Source organism: Nerophis lumbriciformis, linkage group LG39 (genome assembly GCF_033978685.3).
Source record: "Nerophis lumbriciformis linkage group LG39, RoL_Nlum_v2.1, whole genome shotgun sequence".
Lineage (NCBI taxonomy): Eukaryota > Metazoa > Chordata > Actinopteri > Syngnathiformes > Syngnathidae > Nerophis > Nerophis lumbriciformis.
Genome location: NC_084586.2, coordinates 12,215,442 through 12,239,097, shown reverse-complemented (window position 1 = coordinate 12,239,097; position 23,656 = coordinate 12,215,442). Strand labels below are relative to the sequence as shown.

The following is a 23,656-nucleotide window of genomic DNA, read 5'->3' as shown; positions in this document are numbered from 1 at the left end:
TTTTTTTTTACTTGGAAAAATGATACTTTGAATGTCCAGGATAAGTGGAATGTGTTGAATGGTTTGAATCGGTTGAAAAATGTGGAAATGGTGGACGTTTGAAAAATTGTCTATTCATTTTGAATGGGAAAAATGTCCCGGAAAACCTGGAATTCTGGGAAATCTGGGAGTTTGTCAAGGGAAAGCCTACGATTCCCGAATAGGCTGAACAGTTTGAAGTTGGAACGGTTTGAATCAGATAAAAAATGTGGGAGTTGTGGAACTTTGAAAAATGTCCCATTCTTTTCAATGGGAATTTCATGGAAATTAGGGAATTTCGGGGAAAGCGTGATTTTTTTTGAAAATGTTAAATATTTTGAATGTTGTGAATGAGTGTTGGAATTTTTCAAATCGGTCGAGAAATGTTGAAGTAGTAATATTTTTAATTGAGAAATAGTATTACGGAATTCCTGGAATTTCGGCACAACCGGGAATATTTCCAGTTCAAAAAACAAGTTTGTTTTAAGAGGAATGATTTGACGGTGGAACGGTTAAAGTGGGTTGAAAAATGTGGAAGGCGTAGTCGACAGAAAAAAGGGTGAAAAAACAGGAATTCTGGGATTTTTTTATTAACTTGGAAAAATGATACTTTGAATGTCCATGATAAGTGGAATGTGTTGAATGGTTTGAATCGGTTGAAAAATGTGGAAATGGTGGAAGTTTGAAGAATGGTTAATTCATTTTGAATGGGAAAAATGTCCTGGAAAACCTGGAATTCTGGGAAATCTGGGAATTTGTCAAGGGAAAGCTCGCGATTCCCGAATAGGCTGAACCGTTTGAAGTTGGAACGGTTTGAATCAGATAAAAAATGTGGGAGTTGTGGAACTTTGAAAAATGTCCCATTCTTTTCAATGGGAATTTCATGGAAATTTGGGAATTTCGAGAAAAGCGGGATTTTTTTTTGAAAATGTTAAATATTTTGAATGTTGTGAATGAGTGTTGGAATTTTTCAAATCGGTCGAGAAATGTTGAAGTAGTAACATTTTTAATTGAGAAATAGTATTACGGAATTCCTGGAATTTCGGCACAACCGGGAATATTTCCTGTTCAAAAAACAAGTTTGTTTTAAGAGGAATGATTTGACGGTGGAACGGTTGAAAGATGTGGAAGGCGTAGTCGACAGAAAAAAGGGTGAAAAAACAGGAATCCTGGGAATTCCGGGAATTTTTTTTTAACTTGGGAAAAAGATAGTTTGAATGTCCATGATAAGTGGAATGTGTTGAATGGTTTGAATCGGTTGAAAAATGTGGAAATGGTGGAAGTTTGAAAAATGGTTCATTCATTTTGAATGAGAAAAATGTCCTGGAAAACCCGGAATTCTGGGAAATCTGGGAATTTGTCAAGGGAAAGCTCGCGATTCCCGAATAGGCTGAACAGTTTGAAGTTGGAACGGTTTGAATCAGATAAAAAATGTGGGAGTTGTGGAACTTTGAAAAATGTCCCATTCTTTTCAATGGGAATTTCATGGAAATTTGGGAATTTCGGGAAAAGCGGGATTTTTTTTTTGAAAGTATTAAATATTTTGAATGTTGTGAATGAGTGTTGGAATTTTTCAAATCGGTCGAGAAATGTTGAAGTAGTAACATTTTTAATTGAGAAATAGTATTACGGAATTCCTGGAATTTCGGCACAACCGGGAATATTTCCTGTTCAAAAAAAAAGTTTGTTTTAAGAGGAATGATTTGACGGTGGAACGGTTGAAGTGGGTTGAAAAATGTGGAAGGCGTAGTCGACAGAAAAAAGGGTGAAAAAACAGGAATCCTGGGAATTCCGGGAATTGTTTTTTAACTTGGGAAAAAGATAGTTTGAATGTCCATGATAAGTGGAATGTGTTGAATGGTTTGAATCGGTTGAAAAATGTGGAAATGGTGGAAGTTTGAAAAATTGTCTATTCATTTTGAATGGGAAAAACCTGGAATTCTGGGAAATCTGGGAGTTTGTCAAGGGAAAGCCTACGATTCCCGAATAGGCTGAACAGTTTGAAGTTGGAACGGTTTGAATCAGATAAAAAATGTGGGAGTTGTGGAACTTTGAAAAATGTCCCATTCTTTTCAATGGGAATTTCATGGAAATTTGGGAATTTCGGGAAAAGCGGGATTTTTTTTTGGATAATGTTAAATATTTTGAATGTTGTGAATGAGTGTTGGAATTTTTCAAATCGGTCGAGAAATGTTGAAGTAGTAACATTTTTAATTGAGAAATAGTATTACGGAATTCCTGGAATTTCGGCACAACCTGGAATATTTCCTGTTCAAAAAACAAGTTTGTTTTAAGAGGAATGATTTGGCGGTGGAACGGTTGAAGTGGGTTGAAAAATGTGGAAGGCGTAGTCGACAGAAAAAAGGGTGAAAAAACAGGAATCTTTTTTTAACTTGGGAAAAAGATAGTTTGAATGTCCATGATAAGTGGAATGTGTTGAATGGTTTGAATCGGTTGAAAAATGTGGAAATGGTGGAAGTTTGAAGAATGGTTAATTCATTTTGAATGGGAAAAATGTCCTGGAAAACCTGGAATTCTGGGAAATCTGGGAATTTGTCAAGGGAAAGCTCGCGATTCCCGAATAGGCTGAACAGTTTGAAGTTGGAACGGTTTGAATCAGATAAAAAATGTGGGAGTTGTGGAACTTTGAAAAATGTCCCATTCTTTTCAATGGAAATTTGGGAATTTCGGGAAAAGCGGGATTTTTTTTTTGAAAATATTAAATATTTTGAATGTTGTGAATGAGTGTTGGAATTTTTCAAATCGGTCGAGAAATGTTGAAGTAGTAACATTTTTAATTGAGAAATAGTATTACGGAATTCCTGGAATTTCGGCACAACCGGGAATATTTCCTGTTCAAAAAACAAGTTTGTTTTAAGAGGAATGATTTGACGGTGGAACGGTTGAAAGATGTGGAAGGCGTAGTCGACAGAAAAAAGGGTGAAAAAACAGGAATCCTGGGAATTCCGGGAATTTTTTTTTAACTTGGGAAAAAGATAGTTTGAATGTCCATGATAAGTGGAATGTGTTGAATGGTTTGAATCGGTTGAAAAATGTGGAAATGGTGGAAGTTTGAAAAATGGTTCATTCATTTTGAATGAGAAAAATGTCCTGGAAAACCCGGAATTCTGGGAAATCTGGGAATTTGTCAAGGGAAAGCTCGCGATTCCCGAATAGGCTGAACAGTTTGAAGTTGGAACGGTTTGAATCAGATAAAAAATGTGGGAGTTGTGGAACTTTGAAAAATGTCCCATTCTTTTCAATGGGAATTTCATGGAAATTTGGGAATTTCGGGAAAAGCGGGATTTTTTTTTTGAAAGTATTAAATATTTTGAATGTTGTGAATGAGTGTTGGAATTTTTCAAATCGGTCGAGAAATGTTGAAGTAGTAACATTTTTAATTGAGAAATAGTATTACGGAATTCCTGGAATTTCGGCACAACCGGGAATATTTCCTGTTCAAAAAAAAAGTTTGTTTTAAGAGGAATGATTTGACGGTGGAACGGTTGAAGTGGGTTGAAAAATGTGGAAGGCGTAGTCGACAGAAAAAAGGGTGAAAAAACAGGAATCCTGGGAATTCCGGGAATTGTTTTTTAACTTGGGAAAAAGATAGTTTGAATGTCCATGATAAGTGGAATGTGTTGAATGGTTTGAATCGGTTGAAAAATGTGGAAATGGTGGAAGTTTGAAAAATTGTCTATTCATTTTGAATGGGAAAAACCTGGAATTCTGGGAAATCTGGGAGTTTGTCAAGGGAAAGCCTACGATTCCCGAATAGGCTGAACAGTTTGAAGTTGGAACGGTTTGAATCAGATAAAAAATGTGGGAGTTGTGGAACTTTGAAAAATGTCCCATTCTTTTCAATGGGAATTTCATGGAAAAGCGGGAATTTCGGGAAAAGCGGGATTTTTTTTTTGATAATGTTAAATATTTTGAATGTTGTGAATGAGTGTTGGAATTTTTCAAATCGGTCGAGAAATGTTGAAGTAGTAACATTTTTAATTGAGAAATAGTATTACGGAATTCCTGGAATTTCGGCACAACCTGGAATATTTCCTGTTCAAAAAACAAGTTTGTTTTAAGAGGAATGATTTGACGGTGGAACGGTTGAAGTGGGTTGAAAAATGTGGAAGGCGTAGTCGACAGAAAAAAGGGTGAAAAAACAGGAATCTTTTTTTAACTTGGGAAAAAGATAGTTTGAATGTCCATGATAAGTGGAATGTGTTGAATGGTTTGAATCGGTTGAAAAATGTGGAAATGGTGGAAGTTTGAAGAATGGTTAATTCATTTTGAATGGGAAAAATGTCCTGGAAAACCTGGAATTCTGGGAAATCTGGGAATTTGTCAAGGGAAAGCTCGCGATTCCCGAATAGGCTGAACAGTTTGAAGTTGGAACGGTTTGAATCAGATAAAAAATGTGGGAGTTGTGGAACTTTGAAAAATGTCCCATTCTTTTCAATGGAAATTTGGGAATTTCGGGAAAAGCGGGATTTTTTTTTTGAAAATATTAAATATTTTGAATGTTGTGAATGAGTGTTGGAATTTTTCAAATCGGTCGAGAAATGTTGAAGTAGTAACATTTTTAATTGAGAAATAGTATTACGGAATTCCTGGAATTTCGGCACAACCGGGAATATTTCCTGTTCAAAAAACAAGTTTGTTTTAAGAGGAATGATTTGACGGTGGAACGGTTGAAAAATGTGGAAGGCGTAGTCGACAGAAAAAAGGGTGAAAAAACAGGAATCCTGGGAATTCCGGGAATTTTTTTTTAACTTGGGAAAAAGATAGTTTGAATGTCCATGATAAGTGGAATGTGTTGAATGGTTTGAATCGGTTGAAAAATGTGGAAATGGTGGAAGTTTGAAAAATGGTTAATTCATTTTGAATGGGAAAAATGTCCTGGAAAACCTGGAATTCTGGGAAATCTGGGAATTTGTCAAGGGAAAGCTCGCGATTCCCGAATAGGCTGAACAGTTTGAAGTTGGAACGGTTTGAATCAGATAAAAAATGTGGGAGTTGTGGAACTTTGAAAAATGTCCCATTCTTTTCAATGGGAATTTCATGGAAATTTGGGAATTTCGGGAAAAGCGGGATTTTTTTTTTGAAAATATTAAATATTTTGAATGTTGTGAATGAGTGTTGGAATGTTTCCGAATCGGTGGAGAAATGTTGAAGTAGTAACATTTTTAATTGAGAAATAGTATTACGGAATTCCTGGAATTTCGGCACAACCGGGAATATTTCCAGTTCAAAAAACAAGTTTGTTTTAAGAGGAATGATTTGATGGTGGAACGGTTGAAAAATATGGAAGGCGTAGTCGACAGAAAAAAGGGTGAAAAAACAGGAATCCTGGGAATTCCGGGAATTTTTTTTTAACTTGGGAAAAAGATAGTTTGAATGTCCATGATAAGTGGAATGTGTTGAATGGTTTGAATCGGTTGAAAAATGTGGAAATGGTGGAAGTTTGAAAAATGGTTAATTCATTTTGAATGGGAAAAATGTCCTGGAAAACCTGGAATTCTGGGAAATCTGGGAATTTGTCAAGGGAAAGCTTGCGATTCCCGAATAGGCTGAACAGTTTGAAGTTGGAACGGTTTGAATCAGATAAAAAATGTGGGAGTTGTGGAACTTTGAAAAATGTCCCATTCTTTTCAATGGGAATTTCATGGAAAAGCGGGAATTTCGGGAAAAGCGGGATTTTTTTTTGAAAATATTAAATATTTTGAATGTTGTGAATGAGTGTTGGAATGTTTCCAAATCGGTGGAGAAATGTTGAAGTAGTAACATTTTTAATTGAGAAATAGTATTACGGAATTCCTGGAATTTCGGGACAACCGGGAATATTTCCAGTTCAAAAAACAAGTTTGTTTTAAGAGGAATGATTTGACGGTGGAACGGTTGAAAAATGTGGAAGGCGTAGTCGACAGAAAAAAGGGTGAAAAAACAGGAATGTTTTTTTAACTTGGGAAAAAGATAGTTTGAATGTCCATGATAAGTGGAATGTGTTGAATGGTTTGAATCGGTTGAAAAATGTGGAAATGGTGGAAGTTTGAAGAATGGTTAATTCATTTTGAATGGGAAAAATGTCCTGGAAAACCTGGAATTCTGGGAAATCTGGGAATTTGTCAAGGGAAAGCTCGCGATTCCCGAATAGGCTGAACAGTTTGAAGTTGGAACGGTTTGAATCAGATAAAAAATGTGGGAGTTGTGGAACTTTGAAAAATGTCCCATTCGTTCACCGTGCGTGACTGCTCGCTGACTGCTCGCTGTTTCGAAAAAGCTAAGTATCGTTCTATTTGTGTGCTTTTAAATTGTTCTGCAGCTTTCTTTATTACTTTCTCAACATATTTAGTAGTACTATTTAACTTGCAAATCACCCGATCTCTGTCTCTCCACCCCTCCCGCAGCTAGCTAGCAGCTAGCTGCTAAGCTAACGAAGCTAGCGCGGAGAAAGGCGTCGCCGGGCGCCGGTCAGAAGGAGTCTACTCCTGCACACCGTGACCAGGACTTCTCGGAAGACAGCAGGAACTTCACTCGGTGACAGAAAACACCGTGAGTATGGCTTCCTGCGCGTCTTGCACTTTACTCACGGAGAGGCTGGCTCTGCTAGAGGGCCGTGTCCGCCAGTTAGAGCAGAGTAATCTCGTAACTTTAGATGTTGCGGACACATCTGCTAGCGTTAGCTGTAGCGAGCTAACTAGCCCAGCATGTAGTAGTCCTAAGCGGCCTACAAGCTACGGTGTACCGGTTGAGACGCATAATAGATTTAGCTCTTTAGCTAGTCCTACACCCCAGTCTACCGGGCACCACACCTTAGTCATAGGGGACTCCATCACCCGAAACATAAAGCTTAGCAAACCAGCCACAATTAAGTGCATCCCGGGGGCCCGAGCACCTGACATAGAGGCTAATCTTAGGGAGCTAACTCGCAACAGGCCTAGTAAACACGTACGACAGGCTAATCGCACCACTAGTTATGCGAATATAGTTGTACACGTTGGCTCCAATGACACTAGAATGAGACAGTCAGAGATTACAAAGAGAAACATAGCCAGGACTTGTGATCTCGCTAGAAAGATGTCCAGGCATCGAGTAATTGTCTCTGGCCCCCTGCCTGCGAGAGGCAATGATGAGAGATATAGCAGATTAGTCTCGCTTAACAAGTGGCTGGCTAGCTTCTGTAGACAACAGGGACTAACGTTTATTGATAATTGGCCCTCTTTCTGGGGCAAACCAGGCTTGCTGATGAGGGACGGCCTTCACCCTAACCAGGAAGGCGCCATCATCCTGTCTAAGAATATAGACTACTGTTTAAGTCACATTTGACTAACTACACTAGAGCAAGCCCGGTCACAGGCAATTACAGAGCCTGCTAGTCCGGGTGAGGAGTCAGTTAAGCTAGAACTAGCCAGCGCCAGGCTGGATAATTCCTGTACGCATAGCAATTTTCTTAGAATAACACACAACTCACATAATGTGTTTTCTGTTGTGAATGTGTCCGGGGTAGATATGCATTCTACTGAGGTGGCAAATCATGATGCGTTTAGTCGATCGCAGCATCAAGCAAACAATCTGAAAATTCCCGTCGTATCAATTCCTAGATATGGTCGAAACTATTTAAAGTGCACTACGTATAATAAACGCAACATTATTAATATTTCTACTACGGATAATTTAAACAAAAACTCGTCAAAACAGCCCAATACTTATAATATGGGCTTTTTAAACATAAGATCATTGTCTCCCAAAACGTTATTAGTTAATGAGGTCATTAGAGACAACAATCTTAACGTCATTGGTCTTAGCGAAACCTGGCTCAAACCAGACGAATTTTTTGCGCTAAATGAGGCATCTCCTCCTAACTATACGAATGCGCATATTGCCCGTCCCCTTAAAAGGGGTGGGGGGGTCGCATTAATATACAATGAAAACTTTAACCTTACCCCTAACCTAAATAATAAATACAAATCGTTTGAGGTGCTTACTATGAGGTCTGTCGCACCGCTGCCTCTCGATATGGCTGTTATCTACCGCCCCCCAGGGCCCTACTCGGACTTTATTAATGAATTCTCAGAGTTCGTTGCTGATCTAGTGACGCACGCAGACAATATAATCATAATGGGGGACTTTAATATCCATATGAATACCCCATCGGACCCTCAGTGCGTGGCGCTCCAGACTATAATTGATAGCTGTGGTCTTACACAAATAATAAATGAACCTACGCATCGCAACGGCAATACGATAGATCTAGTGCTGGTCAGGGGTGTCACCACCTCCAAAGTTATGGTACTCCCGTATACTAAAGTAATGTCCGATCATTACCTTATAAAATTCGAAGTTCTGACTCATTGTCAACAAACTAATAATAATAATAACTGCTATAGCAGCCGCAACATTAATGCCGCCACAACGGTGACTCTTGCTGACCTACTGCCTTCGGTAATGGCACCATTCCCAAATTATGTCGGCTCTATTGATAACCTCACTAACAACTTTGACAATGCCCTGCGCAAAACCATTGATAGTATAGCACCGCTAAAACAAAAAAGGGCCCCTAAAAGGCGCACCCCATGGTTTACAGAGGAAACCAGAGCTCATAAATTATCATGTAGAAAGTTGGAACGCAAATGGCGCGCGACCAAGCTTGAGGTTTTCCATCAAGCATGGAGTGATAGTTTAATATCGTATAAACGCATGCTTACCTTAGCTAAAGCTAAATATTACTCAAATCTCATCCGCCTCAACAAAAACGACCCTAAATTTTTGTTTAGTACAGTAGCATCGCTAACCCAACAAGGGACTCCTCCCAATAGCTCCACCCACTCGGCAGATGACTTTATGAATTTCTTTAATAAGAAAATTGAACTCATTAAAAAGGAGATTAAAGACAACGCATCCCAGCTACAACTGGGTTCTATGAACACAGATACAACTGTATCTACGACGGATACTGCAATACAAAATAGTCTCTCTCTTTTTGATGAAATAACATTAGAGGAACTATTACAGCGTGTACGTGGGATAAAACAAACAACATGTTTACTTGACCCACTTCCTGGGAAACTTATCAAGGAGCTTTTTGTATTATTAGGTCCATCAGTGCTAAATATTATAAACTTATCACTTTCCTCTGGCACTGTTCCCCTAGCATTCAAGAAAGCGGTTATTCATCCTCTGCTCAAAAGACCTAACCTTGATCCTGACCTCATGGTAAACTACCGACCGGTGTCCCACCTTCCCTTTATTTCGAAAATCCTCGAAAAAATTGTCGCACAGCAGCTAAATGAACACTTAGTGTCTAACAATCTCTGTGAACCTTTTCAATCCGGTTTCAGGGCAAATCACTCTACGGAGACAGCCCTCGCAAAAATGACTAATGATCTACTGCTGACGATGGATTCTGATGCGTCATCTATGTTGCTGCTTCTTGATCTTAGCGCTGCTTTCGATACCGTCGATCATAATATTTTATTAGAGCGTATCAAAACACGTATTGGTATGTCAGACTTAGCCTTGTCGTGGTTTAACTCTTATCTTACTGACAGGATGCAATGCGTTTCCCATAATAATGTGACCTCTGACTATGTTAAGGTAACGTGCGGAGTTCCTCAGGGTTCGGTTCTTGGCCCTGCACTCTTTAGTATTTACATGCTGCCGCTAGGCGACATCATACGCAAATACGGTGTTAGCTTTCATTGCTATGCTGATGACACCCAACTCTACATGCCCCTAAGGCTGACCAACACGCCGGATTGTAGTCAGCTGGAGGCGTGTCTTAATGAAATTAAACATTGGATGTCCGCTAACTTCTTGCAACTCAACGCCAAGAAAACGGAAATGCTGATTATCGGTCCTGCTAAACACCGACATTTATTTAATAATACCACCTTAACATTTGACAACCAAACAATTACACAAGGCGAATCAGTAAAGAATCTGGGTATTATCTTCGACCCAACTCTCTCGTTTGAATCACACATTAAGAGTGTTACTAAAACGGCCTTCTTTCATCTCCGTAATATCGCTAAAATTCGTTCTATTTTATCCACTAGCGACGCTGAGATCATTATTCATGCGTTCGTTACGTCTCGTCTCGACTACTGTAACGTATTATTTTCGGGTCTCCCTATGTCTAGCATTAAAAAATTACAGTTGGTACAAAATGCGGCTGCTAGACTTTTGACAAGAACAAGAAAGTTTGATCATATTACGCCTATACTGGCTCACCTGCACTGGCTTCCTGTGCACTTAAGAAGTGACTTTAAGGTTTTACTACTTACGTATAAAATACTACACGGTCTAGCTCCGTCCTATCTTGTCGATTGTATTGTACCATATGTCCCGGCAAGAAATCTGCGTTCAAAGAACTCCGGCTTATTAGTGATTCCCAGAGCCCAAAAAAAGTCTGCGGGCTATAGAGCGTTTTCTATTCGGGCTCCAGTACTATGGAATGCCCTCCCGGTAACAATTAGAGATGCTACCTCAGTAGAAGCATTTAAGTCCCATCTTAAAACTCATTTGTATACTCTAGCCTTTAAATAGCCCCCCTGTTGGACCAGTTGATCTGCCGTTTCTTTTCTTTTCTCCTCTGCTCCCCTTTTCCTTGAGGGGGGGGGGCACAGGTCCGGTGGCCATGGATGAAGTGCTGGCTGTCCAGAGTCGGGACCCGGGGTGGACCGCTCGCCTGTGCATCGGCTGGGAACATCTCTACGCTGCTGACCCGTCTCCGCTCGGGATGGTGTCCTGCTGGCCCCACTATGGACTGGACTCTTACTATTATGTTGGATCCACTATGGACTGGACTCTCACAATATTATGTCAGACCCACTCGACATCCATTGCTTTCGGTCTCCCCTAGAGGGGGGGGGTTACCCACATATGCGGTCCTCTCCAAGGTTTCTCATAGTCATTCACATCGACGTCCCACTGGGGTGAGTTTTTCCTTGCCCGTATGTGGGCTTTGTACCGAGGATGTCGTTGTGGCTTGTGCAGCCCTTTGAGACACTTGTGATTTAGGGCTATATAAATAAAGATTGATTGATTGATTGATTGATTTTCAATGGGAATTTCATGGAAATTTGGGAATTTCGGGAAAAGCGGGATTTTTTTTGGGAAAATGTTAAATATTTTGAATGTTGTGAATGATTGTTGGAATTTTTCAAATCGGTCGAGAAATGTTGAAGTAGTAACATTTTTAATTGAGAAATAGTATTACGGAATTCCTGGAATTTTGGCACAACCGGGAATATTTCCAGTTCAAAAAAAAAGTTTGTTTTAAGAGGAATGATTTGACGGTGGAACGGTTGAAGTGGGTTGAAAAATGTGGAAGGCGTAGTCGACAGAAAAAAGGGTGAAAAAACAGGAATCCTGGGAATTCCGGGAATTGTTTTTTAACTTGGGAAAAAGATAGTTTGAATGTCCATGATAAGTGGAATGTGTTGAATGGTTTGAATCGGTTGAAAAATGTGGAAATGGTGGAAGTTTGAAGAATGGTTAATTCATTTTGAATGGGAAAAATGTCCTGGAAAACCTGGAATTCTGGGAAATCTGGGAATTTGTCAAGGGAAAGCTCGCGATTCCCGAATAGGCTGAACAGTTTGAAGTTGGAACGGTTTGAATCAGATAAAAAATGTGGGAGTTGTGGAACTTTGAAAAATGTCCCATTCTTTTCAATGGGAATTTCATGGAAATTTGGGAATTTCGAGAAAAGCGGGATTTTTTTTTGAAAATGTTAAAGATTTTGAATGTTGTGAATGAGTGTTGGAATGTTTCCAAATCGGTGGAGAAATGTTGAAGTAGTAACATTTTTAATTGAGAAATAGTATTACGGAATTCCTGGAATTTCGGGACAACCGGGAATTTTTCCAGTTCAAAAAACAACTTTGCTTTTTGTCCTGATTAAGAGGAATGATTTGACGGTGGAACGGTTGAAGTGGGTTGAAAAATGTGTAAGGAGTAGTCGACCGAAAAAAGGGTGAAAAAACAGGAATTCCGGGAATTTTTTTTAACTTGGAAAAATGATAGTTTGAATGTCCAGGATAAGTGGAATGTGTTGAATGGTTTGAATCGGTTGAAAGTGTGTGAATGTTGTCTGTCTATCTGTGTTGGCCCTGCGATGAGGTGGCGACTTGTCCATGGTGTACCCCGCCCGCGAGATAGGCTCCAGCACCCCTCGCGGCCCCGAAAGGGACAAGCGGTACAAAATGGATGGATAGATGTATTCTGAAGTCCAAGTGTCCATGCACTCTCTCTAATGCGAATATTGGTCATACGCCATGTGCCTCCTGTACACTGGGGGGCGCTATTTCCTTTTCGTGTGGTTAAATAATTCCTTATCCGGTTGACCTATGACATCACCCTAGCCGCACACACCCACTCCACTTAGTCCGACTTTTCAAAAACCAAACACGATCGGATTAAGGTGTTTCCATGGGCTGTAGGAGGCTTATTTAGAGCCAAACTATTTGAGAAGTCGGACTAATTTAGTGCATGGACACGTACTGAATGATGCAAGGCACTCCTACCCTCCAAGACTGGTAATACCTCACTACCTTAGCTGCGCTCAACCTTTAGAGCACAGCCATAATTCCTGACACTAAACCTGTAGAAAATAGTTCTTCTCAGGTTTCTCCATGTTTATATTTTCACATTTTGCACTATTTTGTTACGCTTTAATAAACATTTCTTACGTACTCATTCTTGCACCATATTTTAGGAGGTTATTGTTAAGTGCTAAATGTGATTGATTGATTGATTAAGTGTTTTCCATTGTTGGGTTGACATTTCCTTTCCTATGTGACTTCATAGCTGATGAGATTATAATTAAAGTCAAATTAAAGTACCCATGATTGTCACACACACACTAGGTGTGGCGAAATTATTCTCTGCATTTGACCCATCACCCTTGATGGGAGGTGAGGGGAGCAGTGGGCAGCAGCGGTGGCTGCGCCCGGGAATCATCACAGGAATGTTGCATTTTAAATAAAAATGTTTACATTTAATATATTTTTCTCCTGGTCCGTATTTTAGATAGGTCATTAAAAATATCGGTAACACTTTGGTATGGGGAACATATTCACCATTAATTAGTTGCTTATTAACATGCAAATTAGTAACATATTGGCTCTTAATTAGTCATTATTAAGTACTTATTAATGCCTTATTCTGCATGGCCTTATTATACAACCAGTAAGCCATTAACTAAGAGTCTTCCTTCAAAAACCTCAGAATTATTGCTTATTAGTAGAGTTGTCCGATAATGGCTTTTTTGCCGATATCCCAATATTGTCCACCTCTTAATTACCGATTCTGATATAAACCGATACCAATATATACAGTCGTGGAATTAACACATTATTATGCCTAATTTTGTTGTGATGCCCCCCTGGATGCATAAACAATGTAACAAGGTTTTCCAAAATAAATCAACTCAAGTTATGGAAAAAAATGCCAACATGGCACTGCCATATTTATTGTTGAAGTCACAAAGTGCATTATTTTTTTTAACATGCCTCAAAACAGCAGCTTGGAATTTGGGACATGCTCTCGTTGAGAGAGCATGAGGAGGTTGTGGTGGGCGGGGTTGGTAGGGCGGGGTTGAGGTGGGGGGAACTGGAGGTAGGGGGTAGCGGGGGTGTATATTGTAGTGTCCCGGAAGAGTTAGTGCTGCAAGATGTTCTGGGTATTTGTTCTGTTGTGTTTATGTTGTGTTACGGTGCGGATGTTCTCCCGAATTGTGTTTGTCATTCTTGTTTGGTGTGGGTTCACAGTGTGCCGCATATTTGTAACAGTGTTAAAGTTGTTTATACGGCCACCCTCAGTGTGACCTGTATGGCTCTTGACCAAGCATGCTTTGCATTCACTTGTGAAAAGCCGTAGATATTATGTGATTGGGCCGGCACGCAAAGGCAGTGCCTTTAAGGTTTATTGGTGCTCTGTACTTCTCCCTACATCCGTGTACCACTCCGTACAGCAACATTTTAAAAAGTCATAATTTTTACTTTTTGAAACAGATACCGATCATTTCCGATATTACATTTTAAAGCATTTATCGGCCGATAATATCGGCAGCCCGATATTATCGGACATCTCTACTTATTAGTAACCCTAACCCTTATATGTTCCCCTAGTGTCCAAATAACTCTAAATTAAGTCTTTGTTACTTAGAATATGTTCCCCATACTAAAGTGTTATCAAAATATCAACAATGATATCAACCGATCGGGGTACACAAAAAAATCGATTCACATCCGAATCACGATTCATATTCCCCCGATTCTAAATCAATACATAATTTTCAAAAATCGATTAAACGTTCATTTTATAAGAAAAGATTTTTAAAAATATGTTTTTTTGCCATTTGAATGCAACCAGAAGGAGCTTTTCCAGTCTGTAACTAGCGATGTAACGGTAAACGGTATAATGATAAACCGCGGTAAAATCCCAGACGTTAGACTCGAGAAAAAATGGCGGCAACTCCTATAATAGTTCAAATCTTTGTAGTACAAGTGGAATACTGTACATATGTGCCGTTTTTTTCACTGTACTTCAGTAGTACAATGATATTTTTAGTCATCACGAGGCTGAGGGTTAAAAAGTGCAAATAGATTACCAAACAATTGTCTTATTTATGGAGGTAAATGTGTGTCTTTATTACCAATTTTTTTGACACTGAATTTATGTTACTGAATTTTTTTCTGTTTTCAATTTTGTGAACTCAATTTTTTCACCTCAAATTATGATAACAATTTCATGACTATTCAAAGAGTTAAGTTGCATAAATTCAGTTGCATAAATTGAGACACAAATCAATCTCATTTTTGTTGAAGGATTACAATTTAGAACATCTTGGAACTCATTTCCCGTCTACTCATCATATACAGTGTACTAACAACACTGATTTAGATTTTTTTATATATACCGTATTTTTCAGAGTATAAGTCGCACCTGCCGAAAATGCATAATAAAGAAGGAAAAAAACATATAAGTCGCACTGGAGCCCGGCCAAACTATGAAAAAAACTGCGACTTATAGTCCAAAAAATACGGTATATATATATAAACACATAAGGCCGGCTATTCCATCGAATCGGTGCTTTTATTTTGTTGTACCTCTCTCAAAATAAACGTAAATGTTTGTCTTTTTAAAACTCTAAATCTAATATTACTCATATTGGCTTAATTGAGTAACATGACTGAAAAGTAACAGGAGTGAGTTTTTAGCATAGAATTAGGAAATACATGAATACTTTCCTCGAAAAATTTAGATGTTCCCTCCTAGTAAACGGAGACGATTGTTTCGTTTCACTCGCTTCTACTTCCGTGGAGTCTCGGCGTGCGTTTAAGAGCGCACTGCTGTTATTAGATGACGACAGGTGTGGACAGTATTGGGGACAGACGCATTTGTCCCACACTAAAAGTATACCTTGGAGAAAAAATATTTGATGTTGCAGTTTCATTTTGAAAGTGCAACATAGCGTCTTTCCGTCAGCTGCTGGGACTGAGAGTTACCATGCAGCAGGCAATGTGTAGAGAACGTTGCCACAACTTGTTTATAAAGTGTTTAGTTTGTGTACCGGGATGGTCGCTCGTTCTTTATTTAACTGCTAACTTTGTCAGTGCTCCAATAACATCAATACGAGCTAAAATGTTTTGTCATCATCAATTTGAACACAGGCCGTGTTGTCAGTGAGACACAAAGATTAAAACGTAAGAGGTATCACTCCTGTTTATTTTTGTTGGCCAGACTGTTGCATTGAACCATATGGTGTTGTTGAAAAACGATACTTTGTTGTTGAAAAACGACTTTATCTTCATTAGCCAAACTGCTTTGTGTTTTATATTGATACCAAAAGGAAACACCATGTTTTTTTTTACATTAATTGTGTTTTTTTTCATGTCCCAAAGTTATAACTATAAAAAACATTCATGTGACATAGCATTTTGTTAATATTTTATGGCGTATAGTTAATTCCTATACAAAATATTTCAGCTCAAACTCTTAATGGATCTGTCCCGATACAGCATGTATATGTACTAGAGATGTCCGATAATGGCTTTTTTGCCGATATCCGATATTGTCCAACTCTTAATTACCGATTCCGATATCAACCGATACCGATATATACAGTCGTGGAATTAAAAAATTATTATGCCTAATTTTGTTGTGATGCCCCGCTGGATGCATTAAACAATGTAACAAGGTTTTCCAAAGTAAATCAACTCAAGTTATGGAAAAAAATGGCAACATGGCACTGCCATATTTATTATTGAAGTCACAAAGTGCATTATTTTTTTTTAACATGCCTCAAAACAGCAGCTTGGAATTTGGGACATGTTCTCCCTGAGAGAGCATGAGGAGGTTGAGGTGGGCTGGGTTGAGGTGGCGGGGTAGCGGGTGGGGTATATATATGCGGAAGAGTTAGTGCTGCAAGGGGTTCTGGGTATTTGTTCTGTTGTGTTTATGTTGTGTTACGGTGCGGATGTTCTCCCGGAATGTGTTTGTCATTCTTGTTTGGTGTGGATTCACAGTGTGGCGCATATTTGTAACAGTGTTAAAGTTGTTTATACGGCCACCCTCAGTGTGACCTGTATGGCTGTTGACCAAGTATGCGTTGCATTCACTTGTGTATGTGAAAAGCCGTAGATATTATGTGACTGGGCCGGCACGCAAAGGCAGTGCCTTTAAGGTTTATTGGCGCTCTGTACTTCTCCCTACATCCGTGTACACAACTGCGTTTTAAAATGTCATACATTTTCCTTTTTGAAACCGATACCGATAATTTTGAAATTGATACCGCTAATTTTCAATATTATATTTTAAAGCATTTATCAGCCGATAATATCGGCAGTCCGATATTATCGGACATCTCTAATATGTACATAACTTAAAATGACCTTTCTATGAAAATGTAAAAATAGAGTAAAAGGCATCATGTAATGAGAAATAGCTGACACGTTGATACTATTAATGAACAAAAACACGTTTGTCGTTAAATATATGGATAACGTTTATCTAAAGCCTTTATATTAGACATTACAAATTACATGATGGCATCGTGTTCACAGCCCAACACTGTTTTTTACCAAACATAATGAATACACGCGATTAATAATCGTAATTTCAATATTGATAAAAATAATCTTATTATTTTGTCCGTAATCGAGCTGCCCTATATGTAAGACTAAACACTTTTTTTAATCTATATGGACAAAAAGGTGCCATCTTGCACAATTTTCACACGTATTTTTCTATTTATTTTATTAGTTTGTCTCTTCCATATTACTTTGTTTATAATGCTAGTGTTGCTTTCATATGCACATTCAAATTTCTACTTGAGGTACATATATACATTTTGAATGTGTTGTGCTTTTTAACTAAAACTTGGTTAAAAGATTTCAGTATGAATACTTTTTGAACATTTTGAGCACATTTAAAAATACTGTGATAATTATGATAATTGTGATCATTTTTGTCACAATAATCGTGATAAGAAATGTTCACAACATGACATCCCTACATGTAACCTAGTTTGAAAATGTTTTATTATAACTGATACACAAAATAATACAGTGCGAAAATTGGTTTTAATTGAAAATCGTGTTAAAACAACACTGCAAAAACTGAAATCTAAGTAAGATGAAATATCTCAAATAAGGGTGATATTTGCTTATTTTCTGTCTGATAAGATAATTCTTCTCACTAAGCAGATTTTATGTTAGAGTGTTTTACTTGTTTTAAGGGTTTTGGTCCTAAATGATCTCAGTAAGATATTACAGCTTGTTGCTGAGATTTGATGACCTATATTGAGTAAAACATGCTTGAAACTAGAATATCAACTGTTGCAAAGCTGTGTCAACACTCACAAGTATAAAACTACTTTTTTAAAGTAATAATTTCGTATTTCAAGCAATTTTGTCTCATAATTAAAACAGATGACAGCCAAATGGACTTTGCTGTTTTATTTTCAATGAAACAATAGAAAATAGGTACTCATATAGTAGTACAGTTGGCACAGTACAGTAAACGGACAGTTAATATTTAAAAATTTAACATGTGACATTTCAAACTATTTTGAACAGAAATAGTTCATGCACATTCAGATGAATTCTTCAAAACTAAAATTACAAATTTTTTGGTCGGGGGCCGGGCTGTATATATGCGCACTAATTGACTGAAAGAGCACGCACTTGGCGCGATGATGTCATGTTATCGATGGAAAAATGCATTTTTAGACAATATGATTTGCCTGAGCGGCTAGGAGACCTCGAGAGTAACAAGCGGTTGCCTTTCCATTAAGAACAATAAATTAGTTTTTAGTATAAGTTTGCTGGTTTCAAGAAATGTAATGCCGAGCGCAAATCATTATGTCAAGATAATGGACTAGCATTTACTTCATTTAAGAATACTTTTCAACATATTGAGCAAAAAGGTCTCATATGTTTTTTTTCTACCAAGAAAAGTGCACTTGTTATTAGTGAGAATATACTTATTTTAAGGTATTTTTGGGTTCATTGAGGTTAGCTAATTTTACTTGTTTTGGAAAGTCTTGACAAGCCAAATTTTCTTGTTCTATTGGCAGATAATTTTGCTTAGTTCAAGTAAAATACCCCTAATTTTTGTATTTTTTCCCCTTGTTTTTGAACACTGACTTTTTGCAGTGAAAAATAAATTCTGAATTAGATCGTTACCCTAGGAATCGGAATTAAAGATTGTGATACAGTTTTCAGCCATATTGCCCAGCCTTAGTTATTGTCATCTTATCACTTTGTGGATGTGTCCCTAATGAGCTTCTTTTACTCACCAATATCTGATGGCTTCACTGCTACTTTTTTTCTGGGTCTCTTGAGCTGTTTTAGGATCCCAGCCATTGCAACTATTGAAACCTAAGAAGTAAGTAAAAAATGGGCATTAAAACATCTTACCCCAACAATTGGTAAAGTATATAAAAATGACAGGTAGACAAGCATAAACCTTGCGTATGCTAATGGAGTCATGAACCAGGCCCTGTGTGAAGTACAGAACGGCGTCCGGCGGCAGCGGGTGATCATCCCTCAGCAGTAGAGACAACAAATCTGTGGCCATGTGCTCAAACTTCCAGGGCCTGAAAAGCAGGACAGGAAGCGACCATTGAGGTGAATGTCCATTAGTGGGGTGAGATGTGGCCCAGAGACACCAAACTCATTTAAACATGCCATTATAGAACCTAAAATGGTCTTTTCCAACGTATTCCAAAAAAATTGGAAGCATGCAATTTCCCTTAACTTAGCAATCCAAAATGTCTTGCTCAGTCAGAGAAAACTAATCACATCCTGATTAATTTAATTAATTGATTCAGTCTTCTTCACCCTTCTTTTCCATCAGTTATCTCAGTGGATCTGAACAGTGCAGTTGGTTGATTACAACATTCGTTATGTTGTTGCTATAATAATAATAATAGTAATAGATTTTATTTGTAAAAAGCACTTTACATTGAGTAAACAACCTCGAAGTGCTACAGTGTATTAAAAAATAAAAATATATAAATAAATAAAAAGATAAAAAAATGAAAAATAAAATAAAAACTAGAACAGCCAAATAGCTAAAACTAGTATGCATGTATCTAAAAAAAAGGCTTTTTTTTTTTTAAAAAGAAGGGTTTTTAGGCCTTTTTTAAAAGCATCCACAGTCTGCGGTGCCCTCAAGTGGTCAGGGAGAGCGTTCCACAGACTGGGAGCGGCGGAGCAGAAAGCCCGGTCTCCCATTGTTCGTAGCTTTGTCCTCGGAGGTTAGCCTGTCCGGAGACTATGTTGTGCTATATACAGTACAGGCCAGAGGTCTGGACACACCTTCTCATTCAATGCGTTTTCTTTATTTTCATGACTATTTACATTGTAGATTGTCACTGAAGGCATCAAAACTATGAATGAACACATGTGCCGTAAGCTTAAACTGATAAAAATATGTAAATATTACATGTTATTATGAATGTACCTGTTACTATGGGTTAGAATGTATAAAAAACATGTTCTTGTCTCACTGAAAGATTGTGAATGATAGGCAAAATTCCAGAAACAGTGCAGTTCCCCTTTAATAACTGACCCTGTGGTCAAAGATAAAGGCAATTTCATGGTGTCGTTTTTTTTTAAACTCCACAATATAACAGCTGCGCCATTTGAATTATAAGTGGCCAGCATCCAACAGCTTTATCTAGTCCTGCATGCGCTTTAAAATGTTGCTACTGCGCTGACTGGGCAGTTTACTTCTCACTGCTGTTACAACATTGGTTTTGTTGTTGCTGTGGTGTGCTTTGTACTTGTTAACACTTTCTCATACACTGCAAATCACTACTGAAGGTAACAAATAAACTTCTTATGCAAAATAAGTACAAATTCCTAGCAGGCACAAGACTTTGAAGTAACGTTGATTATACATACATGTCCTTTAAAACAGACTTCTAAACAACCTTGCAAAATAGTTGTATTTATAAATTGAGACAACAATGATGTCTAACGTTGGATCAACAATCAAATTTCAATGGTCAAATCAAGGTTACATCCTGACATTGAATAAACGTCATTAAAAAGTATGTTGTTTGTGTTGTAGAATATTGGTCCAAAATGAGCTAATTTCAATGGTCAAATCAACTTCAGAACCCAACATTGATTAAACGTTGTCAAAACACATTTTGTTCCAATATCAGGTATGAGTCAGGACTAGAGATGTCCGATAATATCGGACTGCCGATATTATGGGCCGATAAATGCTTTAAAATGTATTATCGGAAATGATCGGTATCGGTTTCAAAAAGTAAAAAGTATGACTTTTTAAAACGGTGCAGTGTACACGGACGTAGGGAGAGGTACAGAACGCCAATTAACCTTAAAGGCACTGCCTTTGCGTGCCGGCCCAGTCACATAATATCTACGGCTTTTCACACACACACACAAGTGAATGCAGGCATACTTGGTCAACAGCCATACAGGTCACACTGAGGGTGGCCGTATAAACAACTTTAACACAGTTACAAATATGTGCCACACTGTGAACCCACACCAAACAAGAATGACAAACACATTTCGGGAGAACATCCGCACCGTAACACAACATAAACACAACAGAACAAATACCCAGAACCCCTTGCAGCACTAACTCTTCCGGGACGCTACAATATACTCCCCCCCCCACCTCAACCCCGCCACTCCAAACCCCGCCCACCTCAACCTCCTCATGCTTTCTCAGGGAGAGCAGGTCCCAAATTCCAAGCTGCTCTTTTGAGGCATGTTAAAATAAATAATGCACTTTGTGACTTTAATAATAAATATGGCAGTGCCATGTTGGCATTTTTTTCCATATCTTGAGTTGATTTATTTTGGAAAACCTTGTTACATTGTTTAATGCATCTAGCGGGGCATCACAACAAAATTAGGCATAATAATATGTTAATTCCACGACTGTATATATCGGTATCGGTTGATATCGGTATCGGTAATTAAAAGTTGGACAATATTGGAATATCAGATATCGACAAAAAAGGCATTATTGGACATCTCTAGTCAGGACCTACTTCAACAAGTTCTCAACGTTGTTTTAATGTCTTGTGCCTGCTGGGTGAATACTTTTACACTTCTCTGATTAACTCCCCGTCTTCATTCTTGGGGACAAAAACGGCTTTAATTAGAAATGTACTGTAAATTTCGCCTACTTACAGCTCTCGGTCTTCAAGGCAGTCCAAGAGGTCATTAACCAGCTTCTCATATTTCCTAAACAAACAAAAACCTTTGAGGTGTTACTTTTTCTTTCATAGCATATGAATAAAGTCTGTATTAGTTATCTTCTTACCGGGCATTTACAACATTTCTGATTTGCTGGCGTTGAAGCCCCTCCTTCAGCTCCTCTACAGTGGCCGTCTCCGAAGAAGGCGCGGGATTGTGCGAGCGTGCGATTTGTTTGGCTATTTCCACGCAACTTTCCGATACCTGTAAGGGGTTAAACCTTTATCTGCGCAATTCAGGACGTACATTGCACGACGAGGGCCGCTTCTCACGGTGAAAAATATGCCGATGGTGTCGTGCTGCCGATGGATCCTGTCGATGATGTCGTCCAGGACCTGCCCCACCGAGTGCTCCTCCAGGGTCATTGCAGGCGAGAGTCCACAGCGGACCAGGGCGGGCCACATCGTGCCTACGCAGTCCCAGTCCCTCACGAGGCTAACACTGCTGTATGCCGCCAGAAGGCAGTACAGCGCCCCCTGAAGGTGAGCCACATTCGAGCATGGTGACGTCCTTTAAGATCTCTTTACTAGCCGGACGACGTGTGTGTGATACCTTCAACTGCTGCTGTGTGCCGTTGGTGTGTTGCGGTGACAGCAGTTGCACAATTCTGGGTATCATGTCTCGGTGGGAGAAGCTGAAGGTGACCAGTGCGGTGGTCAGCACACTCTGGGCCCTGCTCCGGACCTGCAAAACACACACACACACACACACACACACACACACACACACACACACACACACACACACACACACACACACACACACACACACACACACACACACACACACTGGGTAAATGTGTGTTTAAGCAAGTTTACAGTAGGAAAGGTTGTATTTTTGCTTCATTCCTGTGAGAATCCTGCGTGTGACTGAAGCTTTAAAGCAGAGGTGTCCAAACTTTTTGACTTGGCGGCCGCATTGGGCTAAAAAATGTTTTCAAAGGCCGAAAGCAGACTTAATGTAAAGTAACTATATATATATACAGTACAGGCCAAAAGTTTGGACACACCTTCTTCACATTCAATGCGTTTTCTTTATTTTCATGACTATTTACATTGTAGATTGTCACTGAAGGCATCAAAACTATGAATGAACACATGTGGAGTTATGTACTTAACAAAGAAAGGTGAATTAACTGAAAGCATGTTTTATATACTAGTTTCTTCAAAATAGCCACCCTTTGCTCTGATTACTTTTTCGCACACTCTTGGCATTCTCTCGATATATATGTGTATGTATATCAGTGTGTGAATGTGTGTGTGAATGGGTAAATGTGGAAGTAGTGTCAAAGCGCTTTGAGTACCTTGAAGGTAGAAAAGCGCTATACAAGTACAACCCATATATATACCTGAAATGGTTTTCACTTCACAGGTGTGCTTGAAGCTCATCGAGAGAATGCCAAGAGTGTGCAAAGCAGTAATCAGAGCAAAGGTTTCAGTTATTTCACCTTTTTTTGTTAAGTACATAACTCCACATATGTTCATTCATAGTTTTGATGCCTTCAGTGACAATCTACAATGTAAATAGTCATGAAAATACATATATATATATATATACATACACATATATACACACACACACACACATACATACACACATATATATATATATATATATATATATATATATATATATATATATATATATATACATACATACATATATATACATACATACATACATACATACATACATACATACATATATATATATATACACATATATACATACATATACATACATACATACATACATACATATATATATATATATATATATATATATATGAGCAGCACGGTGGAAGAGGGGTTAGTGCGTCTGCCTCACAATACGAAGGTCCTGAGTAGTCGTGAGTTCAATCCCGGCCTCGGGATCTTTCTGTG

The 23,656-nt window shown here is 38.5% G+C and overlaps 1 protein-coding gene across 1 annotated transcript in view; it reads right to left on the bottom strand.

The window, feature by feature from the left end:
* The window catches only part of LOC133577852 (proteasome activator complex subunit 4B-like), a 114,630-nt gene that overhangs the window by 36,306 nt on the left and 54,668 nt on the right, over window positions 1–23,656 (bottom strand). Inside the window, exons 28-33 of the mRNA XM_061931927.1 lie at window positions 22,326–22,457; window positions 22,046–22,249; window positions 21,841–21,977; window positions 21,708–21,761; window positions 18,994–19,123; window positions 18,824–18,905 (exon numbers count right to left, since the gene is read on the bottom strand). Coding sequence (XP_061787911.1) covers window positions 18,824–18,905; window positions 18,994–19,123; window positions 21,708–21,761; window positions 21,841–21,977; window positions 22,046–22,249; window positions 22,326–22,457 — 739 coding nt within the window. The remainder of the gene's footprint in view (window positions 1–18,823; window positions 18,906–18,993; window positions 19,124–21,707; window positions 21,762–21,840; window positions 21,978–22,045; window positions 22,250–22,325; window positions 22,458–23,656) is intronic.